The sequence below is a fragment of the Microcaecilia unicolor genome, chromosome 5 (genome assembly GCF_901765095.1).
Source record: "Microcaecilia unicolor chromosome 5, aMicUni1.1, whole genome shotgun sequence".
NCBI classification, from domain to species: domain Eukaryota; kingdom Metazoa; phylum Chordata; class Amphibia; order Gymnophiona; family Siphonopidae; genus Microcaecilia; species Microcaecilia unicolor.
The window spans coordinates 72918623-72939443 of record NC_044035.1 but is presented as its reverse complement, the minus strand read 5'-3'; the positions used below and the strand labels follow the sequence as shown (position 1 = coordinate 72939443).

Sequence of the window (20821 nt, the reverse complement as noted above, 5' to 3'; positions counted from 1 at the left end):
CTCCACAGCTCATTTAGTGGTTTAATGAAAATCTCCACCTTTTCTTATCATCGGTCCATTTATTTATGCATATACTTGAGAACATTTCATGAATTCTTGAAAAACAAGATATTTGTACTTATCTGAATTGGTTTCAGAGGACTTAAAAGTAAGTCTCAGGGGGCAATATGCCGACATGTGTTTCGCTTAATGCTGTCTCAAGGCAAGCCTCGAAATCTTTAATATTTTTTGGGCTTTTTGATCGCTTATTTAAGAGACCTACTAACTCTACCGTTATGCAACATCAGCACATGCAATTTATGAAATTTATAAATAAATAAATATAAAAAAAACATCAGCACATGGAACATATTATACACACACACACACACATACAGTGCTAGAGTCAATGAGTGTTTCATGGTTACATGCTTCTCCTAGTTTTGTAGTTTTTCTCTTACTCACCAATTACCTGTTGTTTTGGTGTTTTACTTCCATGCCATCCATTATTCAAGGACTAGGGACACCTAAATCTTTTACCTAACATCTTTGTCATTCAGGACTGTGTCAGAATATATATAGATACATGTATAGAGTAGATAATCATGATTTTATTATTTTTATAGTTTTCAACTTGCAAAACCTGTTCATTAAGTATCTCTGAACCAGGGGCATAGCCAGACTTTGACGGGAGAGGGGTCCAGAGCTCGAGGTGAGGGGGCACATTTTAGCATCCCCCCCCCCAACACCACTGACCCCTCCTCACCATTGCCGCCCCCCCCCTGCCGCCGCCATCACCAACAACAACTTTGACGACCCTCCTCCCACCGCCGACCCTCCCAACCCCCCCTCCTGCCGCCAACCCTCCCCCGCTGCCGCTGTCATCGCCGACCTTTGCTGACGGGGGACCACAATCCCCGCTAGCTGAGGTTCTCTTCTTCCTGCGCAAGGTTTCGTTCTGTTTCTGACGTCAGACTCACAGAACAGAACGAAGCCTTGCAGATCAGCTGATCTGCAAGGCTTCGTTCTGTTCTGTGAGTCTGAAGTCCTGCACGTACAACATGCAGGACGTCAAAAACAGAACAAAGCCTTTGTGGGAAGAAGAGGACCTCGGCTGGGGGGATTGGGGTCCCCCGCCAGCAAAGGTAGCCCACAGCGATGGCGGGGGAGGGTTGCGGCGGGAGGGGGGGTCGAGAGGGTCGTCGGCAGGGGAGTCCAGGGCCAAATCTACGGGAGCCCAGGCCCCCCTTGGCCCCACATAGCTATGCCACTGCTCTGAACAAGGTACTTGCTATTTACACTGGACAGATGTTGTTGTTGGACAGTTGAGCAAAAGAATTGCAACTGCTTTTCTCAGCTTCAGTTTGGGGAGTGGTTGATGTAGCCGATGTTGCCACATGTGCTTCTATGGTGAACATTTCATCTCCATGGCTGTTCTTGTTTAAGATGACTCTTTCAGTTACTTGGTTTACGTTGAACTCAACAGCTTCCTTATCACCACATTGGAACATCTGAAGCAGGCATCTCCTGAACTGAAATTTGTGACATACATAATAAAAGAGATTAATAGACATAATCATAAGGCTTGGTAAAATCTATGTGGAAGCTGAAAAGAATTCTTTTTAACCATACATTTTGCCACAGTCCAAAAAAATGGGCATAATTGGAAAAGTCCATGGCTCTACGTATACCTCACAAATGAATACTAGGAAGTGATAATATTTCATTATAACTAGCACTTCATTTGTCTCTCTCTAAGGGCCCTGTTTACTAAGCAGCGTTATAAGCACATTAACATTTTTAACGCATGTTAACCATGTACACGCCTACAATCTCTCTATAGGCGCCTATATGGCTAGTGCACATGCTAAGTGTAGGCACGCTAAAAACACTAATGCACCTTAGTAAACAGGGCCCTAAGGTAGCAATTCTCAACCCAATTCTTGAGACATACTTAGCCAGTCAGGTTTTCAGAATACCCATAATGAATAAGCATGAGATAGATTTATGATAGTGCATGCAAATGTATTTCATGCATATTCATTGTTGATATCCTGAAAACCTGACTGGCTGGATATGCTCTGAGTTAGGCGCCATTTATAGAATAGTGTTTTGGGTCTGATGATTTACACCAACTGAAACATGGTACAAATTCTTGTACACCATTTGCTCAAGCAACAAAATCATCAAGTCAAGTCTTTCTTCAATCAAAGTTCACTATTAAAGGATTTTTTCTAATGAAAGAACTGTGTTCCCTTTGTTTTTAAAGGCCCTTTGTGCTGTTTTTTTTTTGCTCATAAATTCTTGTACGTAATTTAGGCACCAATCCCCCGAATTCTATAATACTGCATGCATTTTTAGTGAATGACCCGACCCACCCATGCCCCTTTCATGGCCATGCCCCTCTCATGGCATGCACATCTTTATAGAAGAGCTCATTAACATGATGGCATGCACAAATCCTAATTGGGACCAATTAACTGCAATTGGTTATTAGCACCTAATTTTTGCTAATTATCAGCTTGTTTATCAATTAAATTGCACATGCAAATTGGGCTCACACTCAAATTTGTACACTCAATTTCGGGCACCATATAAGTTTCAATGCACATGATGCAGGAAACAAAAGATTTCAACTAGTAATGAACATAATAAGATCATAAGAATAGCCATAATGGGTCACACCAATGAGCCATCTAGTCCAGTAACCTGCTTCCAACAGTGGCCAATCCAGGTCACAAGTACTTGACAGAAACCCAAATAGTAGCAATATTCCATGCCAGGGCAAGCAGTGGATTACAAAATTGTATCTCCATTCAGTTGACAGAATAACATCCATACTGACATACAATAACATACAATAACAATCCACAAATAATCAACACATACTGTACCTGTTTGTTCATAAAAACATAAATGATGGGATTATAAGCTGAAGCAGTTTTGGCAAAGAAAGCTGGAATTGCTGCCAGACGGGGTTCCAGATCAATAGCAGGACAAGCGGTGACAAGAATAGAAAAGGTTGCATAAGGAGACCAACAAATGAGAAATGCAAGAATCATAATAAGAATCATTCGAGTGACTTCTTTCTCTGGTTTTCTTGTAGATCCCAGTCTCCCTTGAGTGTCTGACACCTTTGAGAAAAAAAGAATTTGTGTCAGCAAGTTCTGTAAGAAAACTTGAAAAATAAAGAAAACTAACTGAAACAGAAAGCTGAAAGAAGTGTTGATTATTATTGGAAACTGTACCCCAGGGCTGGTTAAGAACATCTGAACCCAAAGCTAAGTTTTGTCAAGCTACCTTCCCTGTGCCTTCTTTTCATTAGTATTGAAAGAAAAATGCAAAGGATCAAAAGCGTAGCCAGGTTGAGGCATCGGGGGAGCAAAGAGCAGACTGCCAATGGCGTTGGTGCTTTTTTTTCATGTGACCCACCTAGTTACGCCTCTGCAAAGGATACCCTGCAAACATGAACAAGATAACTAAACATGCTAAGCTGCTTGTTACCCCCTTCCCACCTACCTACCTACCCCTCTAGAATAGTGGTTCTCAACCCAGTCTTCTGGACACATCTAGCCAGTCAGGTTTTCAGGATACCCACAATGAATATTTATTTATGTATTTATGTATTTATTTGTTGTATTTGTATCCCACATTTTCCCACCTTTTTGCAGGCTCAATGTGGCTTACATAGTTCCGTTTACGGCGTTAGCCGGTTCCGGTCTGAACAAATACAATGTATAACGAATACACAAGGTGATGTTGTGGTAGAATGAGGTACATGTATGATAGGTATAATTGGGGGGAAATTAGAAAGGGGAGGAAGAGTCAGGTAATGTCCATTACGGTCTTTGGTTACATTGTGTCGCAGATATCCATGTATTTTTATGTTGGGTCGGTGGGGTATGCTCTTCTGAACAGGTCTACCTTTAGTGCTTTCCAGAAATTTAGGTGTACTAAATGTATTCCTGTTAGCTTATCTCTTATGAGATGAGATATTTTCTATATGTCATGAGGTTTTGTCTTTTATATATTGTATTTTGTGCAATATATATTATGTATGTAGAATCTGTAATCCGCCTAGAACTTTTGGATGGTGTAGAATAGAAGTTTTTTAAATAAATAAATAAATAAATAAGAACATCCTTACACCACCGTTAAGATTGACGCTGCCTTTCAGGTGTTGTTGAATTACTGAATATGACTGCAGGGAAGCAGAAAATTCCAAAACACAATTAACTGCATGAGATAGATTTGCATAAAATGGAGATAGCTCATGCAAATAGACAGACAGATATATTCTTACCCTTCAGCTTTGCATGATATTTTATATATATTTATCATTTTCAATTATATATTCACAAGAGTAACTCTTTGTTTCAGAAACACAGAATCAAAAGAGTATTCCATAAATCTTACTCAAAGAAGAAAATGACTTTAAATCTTCCTTAGACCACTACTAATAAGGAGGAGAATCCCCAAGCCAGAAGAAAGCAAAACGGAAAAATGGATGCATAGAAAAAATGGATACATAGAAAATAAAGCTAAACAGTTACCCCCCCCCCCCCCACCATCACCACCATTAATTACTAATAAAGTCCAAAGCTGACACTCATATGTAGAAAACTCCTCAATTGTTCTGGTGCAAAGAAAACATATTTAGTCCCTCCAAGTTTAATCATGCATTTACATGGGTAATTAATAGAAAAGTGGCACCAAGATCTCTGGTCTCTTTCCACAAAACCAAAAATTGTTTCCTTCTCTCTTGAGTAGATTTTGTTACTACGGGGTAAATCCAGATACATTTACCATAAAATAGTTCTGTTGAATGTCTAAAATATAATCTCAAAATAGCATTCAAGTATTGTTCAAAAAACAGAGATACCAACAAGGTAGCTCATTCTGATGACTCTGACAAAGATTCTTCCAAGATAGCTAAAATATTTTCCACATCTAGCTGAATGCCTCCAGCAACTCACACCACAACTCACTCACACAGCTGTTACTACCGCCATCTTGGATCGCATGATATTATTACTGATGTGTATAAATAATTGTGGTATTTGATTTCCTCCCATCAGTGAAAATCAAAGTTTAGGAATCATTGTGTATTAGATTTCTGAACCTCTGCCTGGCTCTTAGACCTTTGGCTGAGAGGGGAAGGGTTCTATCAGGCTACATAAGTTGAACTGCAATCCCTGGGCTCTGAGAGTTGGAATCACAAAGTGCTAGAGCTGCTGAGCTTTAGATCTATCAGGGATGGTGCCCCTCCTAAGGAAAAAGGTCTTGCCAGTTTTTGAGCTGCCCCTGGGACAGGCAGCTCTGGAGAATATGATTGACATCCCTATGCCATTCTGGAAGACCTGTGGTGTCTTAAGGCTAAAATGTGCCTGGGTTTCTTTCGTTTTGTTTAGAGAAAGGAAACCTTTACATGGAGGGGAATAATCGAACGAAAACGTCTATCTCCATGGGCGTTTATCTCCAAGAACGGGTCCGTGAAGGGGCGGACCGAACCGTATTTTGGGGAAAAATAGACATCCATGTTTTATTCGACAATTTGTGAGCTGGGCGTTTTTGTTTTTCAGCGATAATGGAAAATGAAAGCGCCCAGCTCAAAAACGAATAAATCCAAGGCATTTGTTTGTGGGAGGGGCCAGGAGTCGTAGTGCACTGGTCCCCCTCACATGCCAGGACACCAACCGGGCACCCTAGGGGGCACTTTTACAAAAAAAAAAAAAGGGTAAAAGAGCTCCCAGGTGCATAGCACCCTTCCCTTGTGTGTTGAGCCCCCCAAATCCCCCTCAAAACCCACCACCCACAAGTCTACACCATTACTATAGCCCTAAGGGGTGAAGGGGGGCACCTACATGTGGGTACAGTGGGTTTGGGGGGCGGTGTGGAGGGCTCCCATTTACCAGCACAAGTGTAACAGGTGGGGGGGGATGGGCCTGGATCTACCTGCCTGACGTCCACTGCACCCCCTAGTAACTGCTCCAGTGACCTGCATACTGCTGCCAGGGAGGTGGGTATGACATTTGAGGGTGAACCTAAAAAGTTGTGAAACGGCATATTTTGTGGTGGGAGGGGGTTTGTGACCACTGGGGGAGTCAGGGGAGGTCATCCCCGACTCCCTCCAGTGGTCATCTGGTCATTTAGGGCACTTTTTGGGGCCCTATTCATGGAAAAACAGGGTCCAGGAAAAGTGCCCTAAATTCTCGCTAAAAACGCATATTTTTTTTTTCCATTATCGGCGAAAGGCGCCTATCTCTGATCGGCCGATAACCACGCCCCAGTTCCGCCTTCACCACGCCTTTGACACGCCCCCATCAACTTTGTCCGCATCCGCGATGGAGTGCAGTTGAAAACATCCAAATTCGGCTTTCGATTATACCGCTTTATTCGTTTTTGTGAGATAAACGTCTATCTCCCGATTTGGGTCGCAATATAGACGTTTTTCTTTTTCAATTATAAACTGGATAGTAACATAGTAAGTGACGGCAGATAAAGACCTGAACAGTCCATCCAGTTTGTCCAACAGTCACATTCCTTATCAATTCATGATTAAATCAACAATGAACGTGATATTATATACTTGATCATGGTCTTTCTTTGGTGTTTCTGGGACATAGATCATAGACGTCCGCCTGGATCTGTCCTTATGTTCCAACTACTGGAGTTGCCGTTAAAGCCCACTCAAGTCTATCTGAATCCATCTTGTCATTTGTGAGACACAGACCATAAAAATCTGCCTGGCACTGCCCTCACATTCCAAATTACTGGAGTTTCTCTCGAAGCCCTCTCCAGCCCATCCTAAGCCGGGTTGTCCCAGACCATACAAGCCTCCCCAGCACTGGCCTTAATTTTACAGCCAGAGTCACCATCTAAGCACACAACTTGACACTGAAACCATTTAAGTTTTGTTTTTTATACTGTTCATTTGATAATTTGAGAATGAATTGTATTAACAAAAAAAAAAAACTTAAATGGTTGCATATGGTTTACCTTTCCTGCATATTATAAGCAACTCTCCTTATGTCCTGTGATCAGAGCTGGGTCTTTATCTATGTCTAACCCTCCTTCTGGAGAATGTTCATAAACTATTTATCCCTGAGGTCTGTAGCATGGAATCTTGCTATTTTGGGGGATTCTGCCAGATACTTGTGAATTGGCCACTGTTAGAGGAAGGATGCTAGGCTAGATGGTCCATCAGTCTGACAAAGTATAGGTATTCTCGTGTTCTTATGGAGCTTGAGCTGCCAGAAAAGAGGGGCTGTGAAGACCAAATATCCCTAGAGCCAGTCTGAGAGAGTAACCATAACCAGAGTATTTAACAAGAAGCAGCAGGAAATAGAGGCCGCTAGAGGTTGTGTTGAGCCACTGAGTCACCAAGATGCTTCCGAGGCTGAGCGGTGAATAGAGGCACTGTTTAGCTGAGGGACCTAGAGCTCAAAGCCAGTTGTAGAGGTGATCAGAATCAGCAAAGAGGCACTGCTAGAATTGAGAATCCAAGGTGAAGACCCAAGAGCAGCTGCAGAGAGGAGTAGGTCCCCTAAGAGGTGGCCCAATTCTAGCTACAAAGAAAACCAAATCCGGTGAGAGAAATCCAAACACAGTGACATAGTAGATGATGGCAGAAAAAGACCTGTATAGTCCATCCAGTCTGCCCAACAAGATAAACTCATATTATAAGGTATGATACTTATACTTGATTCTGATTTGTCCTTTCCATTTTCCGGGCACAGACCGTAGAAGTCTACCCAGCACTGGCCTTGTTCTCCAGTTATGGAAGCTGAATCTATCCAGCCAGAATCAGGGTAAAGAGAGAGAGGTTAATCTCTACAGAGGAATAGAATTTGGAGGTCTCAGTCCTCCCAGGCAACAAGGAAAGTACTCCATGAATCTTCAGAGAGAAGAGGGAAAAGAGAAAAGTAGATAACTGGAGGGGAGGAGCATCCACTGACTATCCATGAGTCACATCTGCTAAGCTTGGAGACAGGACAGAACTAGGGCAGACTAACTATTCGGGCAACCAAGCAATACCCAAGGGCCCAGAGGCTCTAGAGGGCCCAGAGGCTCTGTCTGGTTGCCTGTCGCTGCCACACATTACAGCCCTCCCCGGTCCTACCTTGAAGGGCCCTGGTGGTCTAGTGGCCTCTGCGGGGACAGGAAAGAATCCCACTTTTACCTTCCCACTGCAGCTACTCTACCTGGTGGCGGCAGCCTTGTGAGACTGCCAAGACCCACAAGACTACAGCGGTAAGTCTCAACAGCCATTTTGAAAACATGGTGGTGCCAGGCACAGTAACGATAGTGGGCAGGAAAGAGTGGGGTTCCTTCCTGCCCACCAAGAAGCCATTAGACCATCAGTGCCCTTCAAGGGCCCATTTTGGCTCAGGGTGTGTGGGAGGGGGCAGCAACTGTGGCAGTGGCTGTAGTGTGTGGGAGGGAGGCAACAGTGCAGCAGTGGGGCAGCAGGCAGTGGCCGGGGGGGCCCCAATGACCTGTACTGCCTGGGGGCCTCGACCACTCTCAGTCCGCCCCTGGGACAGAACAAAAGAAAGACTGATATTTAAATCTAGTTACAGCTCACTGGATAGGTATCTGGTTACCTTTATCTGGATATTCAAACAACCTATCTATGTAAGTCTGTCAGCTGAAAATACTGTGCTGAATTTAACCAGATAACTTTATGACAGGTATTTGTGCAACCCAACTTAACTGGTTAACTTTGACGAAAGAGTGCTCCCCCCCCCCCCCCCCAGCTCCTTAAAATATAAATACCTGAGCTGGCAGGGATGCCAAGCTCCACCAACCAAAGACCTCTCCTGCCTGAGTCATGACTGCTGCAACACTTATTCAGCAGGCATGCTTCGCAAGAGAGCCTGTATTAGCGGCAGAGCGGGCCTGCTGAATAAGTGCTGCTGTAGGCACAACTCAGGCAGGAGAGATCTTCAGCAGGCGGGGCTTGGCATCTCCACCAGCCAGGAAAACAGAGGGGTCCCGAGCCAAAAGTGACCCCCCCCCCCCCCCCCCATGGCTATGCCACTGATACATTGGAAGAGAAACTAAGAGCAATAGAACGCATTGATAATGGCGAAACACAAGCAAATGTCTCCAGAGACATCAGTGTTGCTGAATCGACATCCCACACCCCAGTCCAATCAAGCGTCACAGGCAGGTCTTTCTTTATAACGTGACCTTCGTTATACAACGATGCTAACAATGGCCCTGAAGTTCTGCATTATACCAAAGGAAATAACACCATATCAAGAATATGAACCCATGATCATTTATCAAAATCACATAATCTTACATCTAGATAAATTGCACGTTCCAGTTATCTGCATGATAACAATCTTATTGTTGTTTTTCATGGTAACACATACCTTTCTTAGCTTTTGCATCAATTTCCCGTAGGATAGGAAGATAACCAGCAAAGGCAGTATAAAACACGTTGTGAAGAATGTGATAATATAAGAGCGATCCTCATAGTTTCCTGAATACCTAATAAACCACAAAGTATATAAAATTGTACCTGAGTCTGTATCACAATGCACTTATTCATAATTTGAAGTACTCTTTCTATTGTAGCCTTTAATGTAGACCGGTATCAATCTATTTACTGTTATGAATATTGACAGAGTAATATGGGTTCTCCTTTCCCACTGGATGCTTGCAATTTAGCAAAACAGACTTCTGCAGAAGGCCCATTATTGCAAATTTGGATAGGCAGAATGCTATTCTATTCAAAGTCCAGCTCTGGGTATTGTTCTTATGTATCCTACTACTACTACTATTTAACATTTCTAAAGCGCTACCAGGGTTACGCAGCGCTGTACAATCTAACAAAGAAGGACAGTCCCTGCTCAAAGGAGCTTACAATCTAAGGGACAAAAAAGTGCAGTCAATCAAATTGGGGGCAGTCTAGATTTCCTGGATAGAGGTACAATGGTTAGGTGCAGAAAGCGACATTGAAGAGGTGGGCTTTGAGCAAGGATTTGAAGATGGGCAGGGAGGGGGCTTGGCGTATGGGCTCAGGGAGTTTATTCCAAGCATAGGGTGAGGCGAGGCAGAAACGGTGAAGCCTGGAGTTGGTGGTGGTGGAGAAGGGTACTGAGAGGAGGGATTTGTCCTGTGAGCGGAGGTTATGGGTAGGAGCGTAAGGGGAGATGAGGGTAGAGAGGTAATGAGGGACTGCAGATTGAGTGCATTTGTAGTTTAGTAGGAGAAGCTTGAACTGTATGCGGTACCTGATCGGAAGCCAGTGAAGTGACTTGAGGAGAGGGGTGATATGAGCATATCGGTCTAGACAGAAGATAAGACGGGCAGCAGAGTACTGAATGGATTGAAGGGGGGGATAGATGGTTAAGTGGAGGGCCAGTGAGAAGTAAGTTGCAGTAGTCAAGGCGAGCGGTGATAAAAGAGTGGATGAGAGTTCGGGTGGTGTGCTTGGAGAGGAAGGGGCGAATTTTGCTGATGTTATAGAGAAAGAAGCAACAGGTTGGCTGTCTGCTGGATATGGGCAGAGAAGGAGAGGGAGGAATCGAAGATGATTCCGAGGTTGCGGGCAGATGAGATGGGGAGGATGAGGGTGTTGTTGACTGAAATAGAGAGTGGAGGGAGAGGAGAAGTGGGTTTGGGTGGAAAGACAATGAGCTCGGTCTTGGCCATGTTCAGTTTCAGGTGGCGGTTGGACATCCAGGCAGCAATGTCGGATAAGCAGGCTGATACTTTGACCTGGGTTTCCGCAGTGATGTCTGGTGTGGAGAGGTAAAGCTGGATGCCGTCATTGGAAACCATGAGATGAGATCAGTGAGCCCAGGGAAGCGGTGTAGATTGAAAAAAGAAGGGGCCCAAGGACAGATCCCTGAGGAACTCCAACAGAGAGTGGGATGGGGGTGGAGGAAGATCCATGAGAATGTACTCTGAAGGTACGGTAGGAGAGATAAGAGGAGAACCAGGAGAGGACAGAGCCCTGGAACCCAAATGAGGATAGTGCTGCTGCAGCAAGAAGTAAATTATGATTGACAGTGTCAAAAGCGGCGGATAGGTCGAGGAGGATGAGGATGGAGTAGTGACCTTTGGATTTTGCAAGGAACAGGTCATTACAGACTTTAGTGAGTGCCGTTTCTGTCGAGTGTAGAGGGCGAAAACCGGATTGAAGCGGATCGAGGATGGCATGAGAGGAGAGAAAATCAAGGCAGCGGCTGTGAACGGCGTGTTCAAGTATCTTGGAGAGGAAGGGTAGGAGGGAGATGGGGCGGTAGTTGGAGGGACAGGCTTAAAAAGTGTTCTGACGCTCTAAAGAATACATGATTTTTGGTAGGTTATTTCTATACATTGAAAACAGGGCAAGTAGAAAACATTTTGGCACTTAAACCATAATGAGCCATGTTCAGCAAAGACTTTCCACTATTCTGTGCCTATGGCAAGAATCTTGATTGAATAAGGCCCAATGTTACTTGGGATTTTATTTCATGTAGATATATTTTATCCATTCTTCTGCTTCAAATTCTGCAAGGTTAATTTTATATCTCTTTCTGAGACTAAGGGACTCTTTTACTAAGCTGCATTAAGTAGGTTTTATTGCACAGTAGACATTAGTGCCTTCCCGCACTAGCATCTACTGCACACATTAAAACCAGCCAGAGCAGTAAAAGAAAAACCCACAATAGTTGCTTAACCAGGGGGTAGAGGCAGTTCATGAGCATGACAGAGACAGAGTGGTGGATGTATTTAAGTTTGGGGTCCACCAGGGATGTAGATAAGTCCAGGGGCTTACCTTCACAGTTGGGAGGTGGGGGATCTTGCAGGGGGTCTTGATGTGGGCTGGGGAGAGAAAGAGGTGACATTGTCCGGGGCAGGAGTAGGCTCGGGGGCTTTTTTTAAGAAAAAAAAAAATTAAGCAGATGCTGACCCGATATTCAGAGCCAGCACACGCATAGCTAAGTGGTCTTATTTCGGACAGCTCTTGAGCTGTCCTAAATGAAGACACTTAGTTGTGCAAGTGCCGGCACTGAATATTGCTGGCACCCGCTTAACCTGGGGCTCCTCCCTGACCTGCCCACTTTTTGTTTGGGCGATCTCAGAGGATATTCAGTGGCACTGTCGGTTAAGTGCCACTGAATATCCACAGTTAGGCGGCGGAAAGCGATTTAAGCGGGCAGGAGGAATCTCAGCCTTAAGGTGTTTAGGGCTAGATTCTATATATGGCACCTAAAAAAAAAAATCAACGCTGAAAAATGTAACATTCCGTGCTATTTTATACTCCATGCTTAAAGTTAGGCACAGTTTAGTAGTAAATTTAAAACAAATCGGAGAAAATGTTTCTTCACCCAACGCATAATTAAACTCTGGAATTCGTTGCCGGAGAACGTGGTGAAGGCGGTTCGCTTAGTAGAGTTTAAAAAGGGGTTAGACGGTTTCCTAAAGGACAAGTCCATAAACCACTACTAAATGGACTTGGGAAAAATCCACAATTCCAGGAATAACATGTATAGAATGTTTGTACGTTTGGGAAGCTTGCCAGGAGCCCTTGGCCTGGATTGGCCGCTGTCATGGACAGGATGCTGGGCTCGATGGACCCTTGGTCTTTTCCCAGTGTGGCATTACTTATGTACTTATGTATACCCGGAAATTGTGCCTAACTGAAATGTGGTGCAAATTCTCGCACCTAAATTAGGTGTGTATCCCCCTTATTCTATAACTACGTTCATAAATTCCATGCCCCCTTTTCAGACTCGTGTGGATATAGCACCTAAATTTATATGTGTAAATGCTAATTAAAGCCAATTATTGTTAATAATTGTGCTTAAGATGGAAATCAGCACAAATTGACTCGTTATTCAATTAAGTTGTGCACGTACCCAAATTTGCGTGTGCAACTCAAAGCACCATATATAGAATCTGAGGGTTAATGTACACTCAGGCATTAGCACAATTTAGTAAATTGACTCCTAAGCCCATTTTCTTATCTTGCTCTTCTGTTAAAAATAATGGTGATATATATTTAAAAGAATCCAGGTACCAGCACTAGCTACCTGAACACATTCTGATGAGACAGATCTACTTCTACTTATCATTTCTATAGCGCTACAAGGCATATGCAGCACCATACACCATACACAAAAAGACAGTCCCTTCTCAAAGATCTTACAATCTAGATATCAAACAGCTCTAGCAGGTTAATGCCACTGAATATCTTTACAAACAGCCTTAGCGCTATCTGGGTAGCAAAAAAGCTGTCCTAAATGCTATCGGGATAAATTATCCCGATAGCAGCTGAATATCACTGCTATCCAGATAGTGTTAGCACCTCTCTGCTCTATCTGGATATTCAGTGGCAGCCATTATACAGATATTTTCACTGAATATCTAGAATTTTTTGCCTGTGGCTTATGGTTTATTGATACTTTATATACCACCTTTTGCAAGGCACCAACATCATAAAATAGGAAAATTTAGAGGAAAGAAAGAAAGGAACTCCAGCACTCTGATAGGACAGAATAGAATACACATTAATCAAAGTATTACAAAAAAAATACTGACTGCCACCAGCTCAGTATCCGGGAAGGGGTGGGGGGGGCATTTCTTTGTTTTTAGGTACTGTTAGCCTATGTAAATCTAACAAATATTGATACTTTATTGTTGCTGATTCCAGTAGCTGTACCAGTTTCTAAAGAGTTCTTACCAGTTTGGCTCACAGGTTGTGCCTATTTTGCTGGTGGTGTAGCTGCTCCAACCCATGGTAGGTGGGACGGTCCAGATGAATGAGAAGACCCACACAAAAGCAATACCCAGCGCGGAATGCTTTCCTCTCAGACGTATATTGCCCAGTGGTCTGCAGATCACCACGTAACGCTCAAAAGCTAGTATCGCAAGGGACCAGAGAGCAACAATTCCTGAAAACACACAATCAGATTTGAACAAGAATAAAGCAACCTATTTTCGGGTTAGTTTTCACTTCAAAGAATTTTTACAGTAATGCTTTCTTTCAACAATTAATCTCGTTCAGCAGTGAAAGAATTTTGCAAGGCTAGAGTTTCCCTTTGGTGCATTGTAAATAAGAATTTCATCAATTCACTTTAATGTTGTTTTATTTTTAAAAGACTTTCTAGAAGAAGTCTGCATTTTTGCAGCTTAAGCACACAAAAACTTTATAGATCTAGGATTACTGGGTAGAAATAGTGGGCTTGATATTCCAAACTGGCCAAAGAGAGGCTCCTGCCGAATTAAATTTCGGTCAGCTGCCTGAGCCTCTGACAAAACAGGAGGTTACATCAGAGAGGTGGCTGCAGTAAAGGGAAGAGGCGGGTGCTGGTAGCAGGGCAGCATCTGGGAATCACTGAAGCAGCTCAGCGAAACGCTGGCCACCGTTGGCCTGAGGGGCGTGTATACAGCAGGAACAGTGGTGTTTTGGCTCCAATTCTGCACATAACAGTAGTGCTATAAAGACAAGTGGATTGAACTTAAATTGGTCAAGCAACAATATAATTTGTCAAGAAATGTTATTTTGTACAACATCGCAGAATAAATGCATAGATAAATAAATGCATAGATAAATAATAAGGGCATACATTCTTTTTGAAAGGCTGTTTTGGGAAGGTTTTTGCCAGTGCTGAACAATTAAGTGATCGAATTGATCTCTTCAGATCTTTAAATCTTTTTTTGAGATTTTGAGCTCTTTGAGGCTTTTCCTTCCCCTTTAACAAAAAGGTGTATTAGTCACTTTTCACAGAGTGGATTTTGTATTTTGTTTTGATTGTATCTACTGGGTAATATACATATTTCTCTCATGCATTATTATTGTTGATATTCTAAAAATACCATGGGGACTCTAGGACAAGTTTGGACAGCCCAACAGTAACAAATAGTGCATTAAACATTAAGTAGTAACAAACATTGTAAATGTGCTTTAGTAAATAAGATCCATGGTATCTTTCTCCATTGTTTTTTCCTTCAGAGATGAGCAAAGAAATAGAGAGTCTATGTTTGTTTCAGTTAAGTCACATATCCTGCAATGTACTACAGATTCTCTTTACCAGCCCCATCCTATCCCCTCCACCTGCAGAAACAGGTTTTTAGAGAATAATTTTGTAATTCAACTCCGTGTTGAATTTTTCATTCAATCTTTCATTTCCAATTTTCAGAAATTATGTAAGTTTTAACAGCCAGCAGATAGGCAGAGAAAGCTGGGTTCCATGGACTCTCTGCTTTATCAGTTACACTGTCACAGCAACACACCCATCTGCTTCCTGCCACAGGCTGAATTAGTCAACTCCTTTTTACTGACCTTCAGCACTAAATAAGCCATCAAAGTTCTGAAATATAGTTGACTGCTGCTGAATTTTGCTCACCTAAAACAGCTTCTGTTAAATATTCTCTTGGGAAAGAAAAATCTATCTCTTGGAAAGTGGGATAAACCTACTCCAGAGGTAGAGACTGGGATCACAGGCTAATTTTGTGTCAAAAAAAAATGGGCATCTGCTTCTTATTGTTTTAGACATGATTTGGGGGATTCTGCAGAATTTTAAAAGGTATTATTAAAATAGAATCAGTTTCCTTTGTAAACCAAGAAAATTACTGCAACCCTGCTCACTATCAGATTGGGGTCTTTCCCTGCAGTCTTTAAAGGACATGAGAACTCTGTTTTATTTTTCTCCTTAAGTATGATAACACATTGAACTTGTTATAAAAATTATTTGCAAACTGGAAGCGTCTAAAAAAATATAACTGGAGAAATTCTATATGTAATGATTAATAGGGGGCGGGGCATCAGTTTCAATTGCACAGCCAAAGAAAATCCCAAAGTGCTATTTACATCCTGCAAGCATGAACAATAAAGTAAGTTTATGAAGAAACTGCACCCACAGATTTTAATGGAGAAATGTATCCTAACAGTTTTACTTCTAAACATATCAAATGCAGAACATGAATTCTATGATCAACCACTGCATTCGCAATTAATAGTAAATAAAAGTGGAAATGAGTTTGAGAGCTTACCAAAGAAAGTGACAGCAAATCCTTCCAGCACACAAGCCCAGGCTCCCAGGTAAAAGTAACCTTTACTATTGGTTACAAAGCTGATGCTGCTGCCTATTACTGAGACTAGAAAATCTGCAACTGCTAGATTCACTATTATGTAATTGAGAGGTTGTCTCAGTTGCTTGAACTTAAATGTAACCAATATAACAATGAAGTTCTCCGAAGCGGAAAGCACGGTCACCAGGAACATCAGTGCAGCCAGAAGTTTAAAGTTCCAGGGTTCTATTGACGCTAAGGGTCCATGGAAAGGATTCCAAGGTGTGGAGCTTTCAGGAAATAGAGTCTCATTGCTAGATATTCTGAATGGATCCATTCTACCTCCCTCCCCGAGAAGCTGAAGTGGTGGCAATCAAGTGTTAACAGTGCCTGCAGCCTCTCAGAGTATTCTTCAAGTAAAAGAAGAGCGTGCAGGTCCATTAGAAATTAAATTTTAAAAAAAGAAAATACTTTCAGCATCCAAATTCAAGATATATTTAGGTAAAAGTAAATTTCTGCTGGAGAAGTTTCACATCATAAACTAAAAGAGATCGGTCTGATCTGCAGAGGAATTCAGCTGGTTAAATTTATTTTTCTTCAATAAAACCAGAGAACAGTACCTGTGAATGCCCCCCCTCATCCCCAGCAGTATTTTATGTCTTAACGTGTTTCTTCCGTGCTTGACACAGGCAATGCAGAAAGTATTCCTGGGCACTTCAGTTCTGCGAAGAGATGCAAGACTCTCACCAGTAACTATCCTTGCCAGCCTTCAGTGAAGGTAAAGAAACCCTGCCTTCTGAAATGAAAGGAAGGGGGGATTCTGCAGCTGTGTGTTTGAAGCAATAGAATAATGTCTTCAGTCAGAATTGCCTGAGCAAAGCCCCTTACAGAACTATTAGAATACCAGAAGTATGAAATTTAGCAGAGATTCCAAATATCAACCTACCATATACTCACAAAAGCTATTCACAGAAAAAACTGTATACAAAAGTAATTTATTAATGATATTTATTTAAAATATTTGTATACCCTCTTCTTGGGAAATTTCAGTCCAGATGGTACACCTGGAGGGGCATTTTCTATATGCTAAAAACATCAAAATTCAAGTGGGGAATTTAGCTATTTTCAAAACAGAAAATGTTTTTTTTATTTCAAAAATGGCTATTTAATAGATATTGTTGTTCTCGTGTGCATTTATCTTTTTGGTCCATTTTAGAAAAAAAAAATATCCAGGTGAAAAACAAATAAAACCAAGCCATTGGAATGTAGGAGAAACCAGCATTCTTAGTAGACTGGACACAGACGTTACAGGAGAGCAATGGGGCACCCTAGGGGACACTGCAGTGAACTTCAAAATAATGCTCCCAGTTACACATCTCACCATTGCTCCCTTAGATTGTCTGCTGAGCCTCCCCCCCTGAAAAAAACCCCACTATCCCCAACTGTACACCAATACAATAGCCCTTATGGGTGAAGGGGGCACTGCTATGTGGGTACAGTGGGTTTCTAATGAGTTTTGAAGGGCTCACTGTTTCCACCACAAGTGTAACAAGTAGTGGAAGGTATGGGCCTGGATCCACCTGTCTGCAATGCACTGCACCCATCATTAGACTACTCCACGGACCTGAGTATAACATCCGAGGCTAGTAAGTAATATATTTAATCACATTTTGGAGGGTGGGAGGGAGGTTATCCCTGATTCCCTCCAGTGGTCATTTAGGGCACTTTTTTGTGGCTTAAACAGGTCTAGACCAAAATGTCCAACTTATAGCCCTGAATGTTTTGGGTTTTTTTTTTTCCATTATGGAAGAAAAACATTCAAGTGCTAGGAATGCCAAGATCCTGCCTTTAACACACCCCTGACATGCCCCCTAGTGATCTGAACACAGACTTCATAGAGAAATATCTAAAAATGTGCAAGTTTTTGTAAGAAAAATGTCCAAATGCAGATTTATGCCACTTTTTGGATGTTTTTCTCTTTTGAAAATGAGCTCCATAGTCATAGAAAACAATAATATAAAAAATCATAATACATAAAGTAGTTAATATTGGCATCTTAGATGCAAAATGAGGCTATTCTTTTAAGGTCCTCTAATCTTAGCCCATGGGCTTTAGTTTTCCTAAAGTGTTACACACCCAGATTTGGGGCCCAGTTTAAGACTGATAAACACTGCATAAAAAACTACTAAAACACGTAGGAGTCGAGGCTCAGAGGCGTAGCTAGGTTTTAAGGTCAGGGGGAGCAGACTTTTGTAAAATAGGTGCCAGCAATGATCACACAACTGAACTAGCAGAAGCCAAATTGTAAACCACGGGAAACAGTATGAGCATGTGTCTACTCCCTGGTAGTGGAGAAAGGCATTGCACAATAGAAAAATTGATGTTATTTTTGTTATGGTTAGTTAGCTGATAGTCATCTAAGAATGCTGCTCGGTAACACGTTATGAATTGCCCAAACATTTTTCACTGAATTTTTCCTGAACTATGAAGCAAAGTATTTGCAAGCAATTACCATTCACACTCTAACTTAGAGCATCCTCACCCCACGTTGGCTCTTTAGCACTTAGCTGCAATTCATACTCTGTCAACCAGGAGTGCTCATGCTGCTAGTGTTGTCATGATCATGACTGAAGAGTGCAGTGCTGGTGCCACTGGCGCTGGCTCTTCTGCTGTAGTTCAGCAGAACCAACACTCCATTCTTCAGCCATGAGTCTGGTGACACCAGCAGCAGAAACGCTCCTGTACTCTGGTTTACATTCATCAGTATGTCCTTTCCAGGTTATGATGATCCTTTTATTAGGTCATTATTACATACCAATTAAGTATTCAATATCAATGCATTGACATTCCCTTAATAGCTTGATATAACAGCTCATTAGCAACCTGTACTCAGCTTTTTAAGATGTGTACACATTAATACAAATTATTTGCAAAATGATATGAACTTGGAAGCGACCTGTTTTCTTCTTAGCCACAGTTCACTAGCTATCCACTTATCTATCTACTTATCATTTCTATAGCGCTGCAAGGCATACGCAGCACTGTACACCATACACAGAAGATAGACCCTGCTCAAAGAGCTTACAATCTAGATAAGACAGGTAAACAGACAGAACAATTAAGGGTAAGGGAATAAAGAGGTGAGGATAAAGGACAGGGTAAGTGAGTTAGGAGTCAAAAGCAGTGGTAAAGAGGTGGGTTTTGAGTTTGGACTTGAAAACGGCTAAAGACGGGGCTAGACGTACAGGTTCAGGAAGACTATTCCAGGCATGAGGTGCAGCAAGATAAAAGAAAAGCTCTCAATCAACAGCTCACTAATTGGTCTTCTATTACATCCAACAAAATGATCTATATGGCTTAAAATAAGACATTCATAAAATCATAAAATCAGTCAAACAGACTAAAACAATACTGGAATACAGTGTTCAGGTTATGTTTATTTTCCAAGCTTATGCTCGTTATGCAGTAACACAAGGGCTCTTTTATTAAGCAGCGGTAAAAAGTGGCCTGCAGTAGTGTAGGCGCATGTTTTGGGCACACGCCGGGCCAGTTTTTACCATATCTACAAAAAAGGGCTTTTTTAATGGGATGGGAAAAGGGCCTGTGGTAAAAATGAAACCAGCTGGCCTGAGCTCTTAACGCCACCCATTGATTTAGCAGTAAAGGCTCATGTGCTACACGCACGGTGACCGTTCGGCGCATGCCAAGTGCCGATTACCGCAGGAACTGGTGCGTGTAGGAGGAAATAAATAAATAATTCATCAATACGTTATGGGCGCACGCCAAATCTGAAATTACCGCCAGGAGGATGCACTGGCCTGGCAGTAGTTTCATTTGGGCACGCGCTGCATGTGCATAGAGCTTACCGCAGCTTTGTATTAGGAGAGAATCCATCCTGAGCTTTGCACTCCAGTTTCATTCTGCAGTAGCAAATTGCATAAAAGTATGTTTCACTGAGACTTAGCAGAACTAATCTGAAAGTAAAAGAGCGGCTGCACACAGCTATTTCTCACTGGGACTCATTTTTGCATATTGCCTTCTGAAGCTGGAAATGCCCTTTGAGTTTCGTTCATTAAAGCAGTTATAATAAAGGTGCTATTTCCTGATCAAGAAACACACACATTATTAGACTATGTTGAATTATAGGATAAGATTGTGTGTCTAAGCTTCCTATTACTGAGCAGAGCAGGGTATCTTAGCTTATCCACAGCACCCAGCTGCTCTCTGCTTAAATATCACCAGCCTATTAAAGAGATGTGCTAGCTGTCATAAGACAATCACAGAATTTCCTGATTTATTTAGGAGGAAATGCTTTGTTAAATGAGATTTTAGTGTTAGGAACTTAGTATACAGTATTATTTTTTTTATCATTTTAAAAGCAGCAGCACCAGAAAAGAAATCAAGTAACTAGTATTTACCACATCTGGAAGTTTTTCCTGTTTTCCTGCGCCCTACAGTTTGTGCACAGGGCAAAACATTTCTGTTCATCTGGCCTTTTTTCTTTTGATTTTCAGACTTCTATTGGTTTGTTTCACACATTTTTAATGCAAAATTTGTAACATGTATTACAACTTTTTAATAAGTACCAATTGACTTGACACGTGTTAATTCATAGGTTAGCATGAGCTAAATTGATTTAGGATGTATTATTTTTGGTTTGTTTTTTTCCAGTACAGTCTTGCTGCTGACTACTTTCCTTGTTGAGGTACAGCATTGTTCAGATAGCAGTACACAAAAAAAATGGGAACAAACAAAACAATTAAAATTTATTACTTAAAATTTGTATAAAAACAGTGTAAAATAGACATTCAAAATAAAGGATGAT

At 41.9% G+C, this 20821-nt stretch overlaps 1 protein-coding gene across 1 annotated transcript; it reads right to left on the bottom strand.

Annotated features, from left to right (window-relative positions):
* Nucleotides 1-1254: 1254 nt before the first annotated feature.
* On the bottom strand, nt 1255-16333 carry LOC115471120 (vertebrate ancient opsin-like). Its single transcript, XM_030204805.1, has 5 exons — nt 15979-16333; nt 13667-13877; nt 9363-9480; nt 2874-3113; nt 1255-1511 (listed from the first exon to the last, which is right to left on the bottom strand). Exons 1-5 carry the CDS (start codon nt 16331-16333, stop codon nt 1275-1277), a joined length of 1161 nt encoding a protein of 386 aa, XP_030060665.1. The 3' UTR covers nt 1255-1274.
* Nucleotides 16334-20821: the final 4488 nt, after the last annotated feature.